The sequence below is a fragment of the Camelina sativa genome, chromosome 17 (genome assembly GCF_030686135.1).
Source record: "Camelina sativa cultivar CO46 ecotype springtype chromosome 17, ASM3068613v1".
Taxonomy (NCBI): Eukaryota; Viridiplantae; Streptophyta; class Magnoliopsida; order Brassicales; family Brassicaceae; genus Camelina; species Camelina sativa.
The window spans coordinates 17,319,523-17,327,634 of record NC_141896.1 but is presented as its reverse complement, the minus strand read 5'-3'; the positions used below and the strand labels follow the sequence as shown (position 1 = coordinate 17,327,634).

At 34.8% G+C, this 8,112-nt stretch overlaps 2 protein-coding genes across 2 annotated transcripts; one reads left to right on the top strand and one right to left on the bottom strand.

Annotated features, from left to right (window-relative positions):
* Positions 1-2,646: 2,646 nt before the first annotated feature.
* LOC104756971 (receptor protein kinase-like protein ZAR1) lies at positions 2,647-5,227 on the top strand. The gene is made up of 2 exons (XM_010479645.3): positions 2,647-4,348; positions 4,432-5,227. Exons 1-2 carry the CDS (start codon positions 2,659-2,661, stop codon positions 5,061-5,063), a joined length of 2,322 nt encoding a protein of 773 aa, XP_010477947.2. The 5' UTR covers positions 2,647-2,658; the 3' UTR covers positions 5,064-5,227.
* Positions 5,169-7,047, bottom strand: LOC104756970 (transcription factor bHLH75-like). The gene is made up of 6 exons (XM_010479644.2): positions 6,713-7,047; positions 6,430-6,602; positions 6,259-6,324; positions 5,740-5,808; positions 5,541-5,621; positions 5,169-5,444 (listed from the first exon to the last, which is right to left on the bottom strand). The coding sequence occupies exons 1-6, from the start codon at positions 6,867-6,869 to the stop codon at positions 5,358-5,360; spliced, it is 633 nt and encodes a 210-aa protein (XP_010477946.1). The 5' UTR covers positions 6,870-7,047; the 3' UTR covers positions 5,169-5,357.
* Between the last annotated feature and the right edge of the window lie 1,065 nt (positions 7,048-8,112).

Below are 8,112 nucleotides of genomic sequence, written 5' to 3'. Positions count from 1 at the left end.
AAAACAGCCTTAACTTGACGCACACGATTTCAAAACCTAAAGCTTAGAGCACAAGATTCCAAAACCTAAATCTTAAAGAAACCTTCCTTTTATATTTTACGAACGAAACTCGTGTTCTTCTTCCGGTTTCCAGTGGGCCATTTACTAATTGGGCTTATATTTTCGATCCATAAAAATGTGACACCGACTGAACTTTATAGAAAAAATAAAGCAAACTTTTTTTTGTTGACATCCTCTAGAATACATGCAACTCCGCAAAGGAGATATATGATTCAAATAATGGCCACTTCTAATTAATCTTGGACACCATTAAAAGCTGGCTGCTGGTACTAGTGATCATCAGTCTCTTTAATGAAACTTCACGCATGCATGGGTCTACTCTACTTTTGGAAACGCTTCTCTCGCCATAATATTTGCCCACATACAACAAGTCAACAACCCTCACCTATCAACGCATTTGCTAATAAACCATCGCCAATCTGAAAGCCTTGTGTGATTCGAAATGATTTGAAACTATTTCTAATACAATTTTTCATAGCCGTCTAACAACAACAACAACAAATTAGATTTTCCATGCCATTAATAAGGGACTTTTCATGTTTAGACACGAAAGTTCTAACATACATTCACTGCCAACTGAGAAATTTCACCTTTTTCATTTAGGGTGTATTTGGATTCAAGATTTTGGAAGACTTTGTGAAATTTAGTAAATTTTTTATTTTAAAAGATTTGAGTGAGATTTTAAAGATATTTGGTGGAATTCTTAGATTTTTTTATATTTTAAATATATGCATATATATATATATATATTGTGATTTACTATTAAAAAAAAATATACCTTGGGTAGATACTATAAATCTGACTACAACTATTTAAATCCGATCTTACGTCAACTACACTCACTTTGACTTTCAGCGTTATAGACACAATGGAGCTTATCTACAGAGTGATAACTACAGAGTGATAACTACAGAGTTTATCCAGCGTTATATAAATTATAACATAGTCTCTAAACATAAGTGTTAATTAGATCATAGAAACAGCGTCACACTTTAGTGTGGTTAAAATTTCCATTAATTCATGATTAACTGTTTTGAACATATTAGAGAAAACTGTAAAGAAAAAAAAGTCATAAACACGAGTAATATATTTTTGGGGTCCAACAAAAAAAAAAGAAAATCATAACAAGAGCAAAGTGAGACCATGTAACGTAATATATGTGGAACGCCAAACGCGTAGTTTGGTAATGATGTTCTATGCGCTCCATGGCAACGGCTAAGTAACTTAACTTCCCCCCGACATACACCTACACGCTACTATTTTTCGCACGTGCCAAAGTCGGAGCCTACCATTGTCTTTCTCTAGTCTAGCTACTTATATTTTGCTGCTCCATACATCCATCTCTTTTACTAGGACACACTTCTATAAAGTATTAAAAAATAGTAATCAAATGATATTTTAGACATTCGACTACGTTCTTGTAGTATTCTTTTGTGTGCAAACTAATTTACAAAAGATTGAGAACATTCATTTTCACTTTTTATGTATGTATTGTACATGTTTTGTGGTATGGATGATTGATATATGAAAAAGCAAAACATAGGCATACAATACAGGTCCATGGATGTCTGTTCATCGTATATGATGTCTCCTTTAGCAACACTTTTCTTCACTCCTATCGGCTATCGGATTTGCTATTACTTTTTTGTTGGCATTCATGTTCTTGATTGTTAGGAAATTTTAATTAATTTTTTGAAATAAGTTTCCAATTTCTGCTAGTACAAGCTAAGAAAAAATAAAACTTACTATTAAGAATCAGCTTTATCGTTCATCACCATATATACACTTCCATCTACACATTCACACATAAATAATACATTATTATTACATATATACACACATATGAAATATCTACTAATTTTAAAGTTTATTATTAGTAGTGATATACGTTCGGAGTAGCTAGACAACTAAAGACATAATGATCACATTTTTTTTTTTAATGAATACTTGATGATACAAATGTGTGTGTTAACGGCTGAAAAAAAGTATATACAAAGAGAGGGGGACATAATAGTTCATAAAGGTATTTCCTTTATAGTTTATACAGAGAATGTGGGATAATCATGGAGCCGCGCGTACTAATCAGTCACTCTACTATTCTTCTCAATACCAAAATAAAATTAAAGTAGAAGTAAGGCTTTTAACTTTTACTAAATTAGATGCTTTTCTCTACTCCAGCTCACTCCTGTCTAGTGTCTACTGCTCTACTGCAACTATTATTATTTCGAGTGAAGCATTTAGTTCATTTATTTATCTTTTACAATGTAATTTACTTAAAATTTGGTATAAAATTTTATTTTGTTCCTTACGGGAAAACGAAAAAGAAAACAACAAATAGAAGTATAATGCAATTGTTTGAGATAAAAAATTGGCATAAGTAAGGTTCACTTTCGTTATAAAGAAAGTGCATGAATGTGTGTCTGCAAGAGCTTCTGTTTTGTACATTTGTCATCATTATTCTCAAGTTCTGTATATTTCGAAACATTTTTATTTCATTTAATTCAACATTGATTATAATTAACGTTACCAATTAATGAAAACAGATTCTTAATAATCAATTGAAAACAAAATAAATTGTTTGATAACCAAACAAATAAAATGGGGATATTAACGATGATAGAGAATAGTCCAAAGGTCCAACTTAGGAAGCCGAATCTTCTATCAACGTCTCTCACTCTCCTTTTCTTGCTTTCACACTCTCACTTCTCTCTCTCTTTTTCTCTCCATCAATCTCCGCAAAAACTATTCTTGATTTCTCCCTTACCAAAAAAAGTTAATTCTTGTCCAACTTCTTTCATTGATTCCTCGGAAATGTCGGTGGGATCACTTTTGTTCTTGGTTCTTCTTATCTGGAACTTCAATGTCGAATTGAATGCTCTGAACGACGAAGGGTTTGCTCTTTTAACTCTCAAGCGTTCTATCTCAAGAGATCCAGATGGTTCTCTGAGTAACTGGAACTCAGAGGATCAAGACCCTTGTTCTTGGAATGGAGTCACTTGTGATGACCACAAGGTTGTCGTCTCTCTTAGCATCCCAAGGAAGAAACTTGTAGGTTTCCTTCCTTCATCTCTAGGTGTACTCACTAATCTCCGCCATTTGAATTTGAGAAGCAATGAGCTTAGTGGGAGCTTGCCTGCTGAGCTTTTCAAGGCTCAAGGGCTTCAAAGTTTGGTTCTTTATGGTAATCTCTTATCTGGGTCTATCCCAAATGAGATTGGTGACCTAAAGTTCCTGCAAAGTTTGGATTTTTCTCGTAATTCTCTTAACGGGTCGATCCCAGAATCGGTTTTGAGGTGTAAGAGGCTTAGGAGCTTTGATTTGAATCAGAACAATCTCACTGGTTCTGTTCCTAGTGGATTTGGTCATGCTTTGGCTTCTTTGCAGAAGCTTGACCTTTCTTCTAACAATCTCAGTGGTCTTGTTCCTGATGATTTAGGGGATTTGACTAGATTGCAAGGTACTCTTGATTTGTCTCATAACTCGTTTAGTGGCTCTATACCAGCTAGCTTAGGGGATTTGCCTGAGAAAGTTTATGTCAATCTAGCTTACAACAATCTGAGTGGACCTATCCCACAAACTGGTGCTTTAGTTAACAGAGGTCCAACTGCATTCTTGGGGAATCCGAGGCTCTGTGGCCCTCCTTTGAAAGATCCTTGTTTGTCAGATAAAGACACTTCTCCAGCTTCTCACCCTTTTGTACCTGATAACAACGACCAAAGTGGAGGTGAGTCAAAGAAAGGAGAAGGTTTGAGTATAACTGCTATTGTTGCAATTGTGGTTTGTGATTTCATTGGAATCTGCATTGTGGGATTTCTCTTCTCTTGTTGCTACTTGAAGATTTGCGCGCGACGTAACAGCGTGGATGAGGAAGGTTATGTGTTGGAGAAAGAAGGGAAAGAAAAGAAAAGTTCTTTATGTTTTGGAAAAGAAGGATCAGAGTCACCTTCTTCGGAAACACTTGAGCCACAACGACAGGATCTTGTTCTGTTGGATAAACATATGGCTTTGGATTTAGATGAGCTTCTCAAGGCTTCAGCTTTCGTTCTTGGAAAAGGCGGGAACGGGATTGTGTATAAAGTTGTTCTTGAAGATGGCTTAACTGTAGCTGTTAGGAGGTTGGGAGAAGGAGGATCTCAAAGATGCAAGGAGTTTCAGACAGAGGTTGAAGCGATTGGGAAGCTAAGGCATCCGAATATCGTTAGTCTTAAAGCTTATTATTGGTCAGTCGAGGAGAAGCTTCTCATCTATGACTATATTTCAAACGGAAGTCTTGCCAATGCACTCCATGGTACATACTTAAATAAACCTTTATCATATTGTTGTTTGTCTGTGTTGAATGAAACTCAGTTTTGTCTTGTGTCTAATTGTTAGGGAATCCTGGAATGGTGTCATTCAAGCCGCTGTCTTGGGGAGTTCGGTTAAAGATAATGAGGGGAATCTCAAGAGGGTTGGTGTATCTTCATGAGTTTAGCCCCAAAAAGTATGTTCATGGATCTCTGAAGCTCAGCAATATACTCTTGGGACAGGATATGGAGCCTCATATCTCGGATTTTGGACTCATGCACCTCACTAGCATTGCTGGAACATTGGAATCAACCACAGTTGACCGACCATCCAACAAGAGCGCCTCATCGATTGGACCATCTGCAAACTTGAGCTCATTTTACCAGGCTCCTGAAGCGGCGAAAGCAACAGTGAAGCCATCACAGAAATGGGATGTATACTCGTTTGGGGTGATCTTGCTAGAGATGATAACGGGAAGGTTACCTATAGTTTTTGTTGGTAAATCGGAAATGGAAATAGTGAAGTGGATTCAGATGTGTATTGATGAGAAGAAAGAGATGTCAGACATTTTGGATCCTTATTTGGTGCCTGATGACACAGAGATTGAAGAAGAGGTCATCGCTGTACTGAAGATTGCAATGGCTTGCGTTAGTACTAGCCCCGAGAAACGACCACCGATGAAGCACATCGCTGATGCTTTGACCCAAATTTGCCTTTAGTGACTCTCATAACAAAATTGTTGCAAGTCAAAAGTGTGAGTATGTCTAATTGTTGTGTCTCTCGTTTCCTTGTAATATCAAAATGTTATATGTTACTTCAAAATATAGCATCTTTGTAACATATCTTTACTCTTATAATTAGCAAGGTACAACAGTTCATACTATATATGGATAAGCTTGATAAGGTTAACACAACTTATGATAAATGGTATACTGATATGGTAATTAAGTCCTTATTTATAGAGTTCAGTTCAGTCTTAGAGAAGGAGAATAATTTCTCTGATACTTCTATGATTAAAAGGGCAATGTTGAACTGAAATTAGGAGGCTGAGTCCCAATGAGAATCCTTTCCATCTCTTCAGCACTAGACATGTTCCCTCCCTGTTTTCACAATAACTTAATAATATTAACACAATTCTATTAATAATATTTGTATAGCTTAATCATGTGTTCATGTCATATGTGAGTGATAATTACCTGAAATATATCCGTTGGCTCAATGTCGAAAGAATTAAGGTCGTAGTAAGCACTTGCCGCAGAGAGTTTCGTCGACAAAAACTGAAGACAGGCACGAGGCCAGAGCATAAAGACATTTAATTATTATTGGGTTATATAAAAAAAAAGTTTCAAAACCAAAAAATAAATGGTTAATGAAGAGTGAAATGGCCTAATTAACCTCGATTTGATTCTGGAGTGATCGAACATAATCTATGATGACATCAAGCATCACTGCCATTCCCATTGTCTGCATCATCATCACGTTTGAGTGTCATTAAAAAGAATAAACCCATTTTTTATGAAGACAAAGAAAAACTTTGTTATACATTAGATTATTTAAAGGGTCCCTTATTTAATTAAAACTATCTGTTCATTTACGTAAGTAACGCTGCCATAACCTCTATGATTAAGATTTTGGCGTCCCGTATAGAAGAAAAATAATTATTTCCATGTATTTCAGTCATATGATTCATCGAGATATTTTTTAATAGTTAGACATATTCTGAGCTTTACAGATTAGTATTAAATAATAAGTTTATATTTATAATGAGTTTTAAACTATTAAAAAAAGATAGCATCAGAAAACTTGGCATTCTGTCGAATTTTTGTAGAACTACTTGGCTAAGGAGATTTTTTGTTTTAATTTGAATTATTAAACCAAAAATTAGGGAGTTGTAGACGCAAAATGTTTAATCACCTTGTAGCAGCCTGGAACAAGGTCTTGTAAGCATTTCAGCCTTTCATTAATCCTCTCTCTTCGTACCTTTATGCATTCCACAACACAAGCCATTTTTTCAGTTTTGATATATATGAATCTAAAGAAAATTTAGGTTTGTTGTACGTTTGAGTATGTATTTTGTAGAATTACCCTTTCAGCCAAGCTGTGGCTATCAGTAGCTTGACCTCTCTTAGCTCGGACATGGACAACATCTTTTGGCTTCTGATGAGTCTCATCTTCTTTCATGGTTTTTTCCTCCTCCAACCTCTTTCTTCTTCTCTTCGACCCACTCACTCCTTTATTGCCTTTTCTTCCCGAATCACCTGTAAGTTCTAGCATTATCAACTTTGGGAACAATTATCTATATGCTTAAAAGATGGATATGAAAAGATGTTGTAACACCAAAAAAAAAAAAAAAAATTAAAGTCGTCACCGTGCAATAATTTTTGTGAGAAGTGAGAATTATTGTGATGGGCATCAACTAAAGCTCCATCGGAGAAAAGCATGAATCTGGAAGGAGTAGAAGCTGGTGAGTCCAAATTTATTAGCTCTGGATTTTGGTTATAATGATATGGCTCAAACCGTGCCATTAGAGTTGCCCTACTACAAATCAAAATATTAATATTTTTCTCTTGAGCTTTGTTTTCTTACTCTAAGACATAAAACTTGCATTGAGTTGTGATTGTTATATAGATAGAGACGGGATCAATAATTTATATTATTAGTTTTTAGTTTTTTAAATGGTATGGTTATTTGCGCCTGTATTGTGTGACTTTGTGAGAATGAGAAAGAAACGTGTGAGACCAAAGAGACACTTCGTTGCTAGGTTTCCATTTACCACTGTGCAGTAGATTTTGTGGGACCAATGTTCAATGTTAGATATATCTAACTTGCCGGGATCTTTTGAGTATCCCTTTTAATGTAACAAGTATGGTGCCAAATTGAAGCAGAAGAAATTGCATTAATGATCGACGAGTGATCATCACAAGTTTGCATTATTAGGCTATCAAACAAAAACTTAAGTACGACGACTTAAACATTATACTTAGCGGCTCGATCGGCAAGTTACCGAAAATATATACTTGAAAATGTTTTGGTAAGACTTAAAACTATATATATTGTAAAAAGAGATAAGAATGGTAAACAAAATATTTCATGTTATAACTAACAGAAGGAATCAGTTTTCAAAGTCCTCTCCTCAAAATAGGTTTGGGTGGTTGGAAGGATCTTAAGAACATAGTGTGGATCACTGATCCAATGTGCAATTACTTCTCTCCGAGACTAATGTTTAAGATTAACGTTAACCTCACAATATGTGGTTAAAATTTTCAATCAAATGTTTTAAGTATAGAGATTAAGAAATCTGACTTTGATGACATGGATATGATTGTGAGGAGGCAGAAAAATCCAAGCCCATCTTTATCAATAAAGATTAGCTTCACTACTACTTTTACCATTTTCTTACATCAATAATGAGGCAACTATCCAATTTACTAATAGTTCTATGTTGGGAATATCTCGCTTTCACATTAATTTTATTTTGTTTTCCTGTTTGGCTTCTTACCTTACCGTAATATGTATCCACTTAAATGCAACATCAATTTAAGTGTTTTGTGTTGTCAAAAGCAAAAGAAGTAAATGTTTGAGGGCCATTCTCATAATATATAGATACTATTGAAATGATTTTCTTTTTAAAAAAATACCATTATAAGTTATACTTTTCAAAATTACCGTTAAAATATATTTTTTTCAAAAATTACCACAAACTAATACTACTTTCAACGTTCAAAACTATATCCGAAATCTAACATAGTTAACAAAAATCTAAAATTT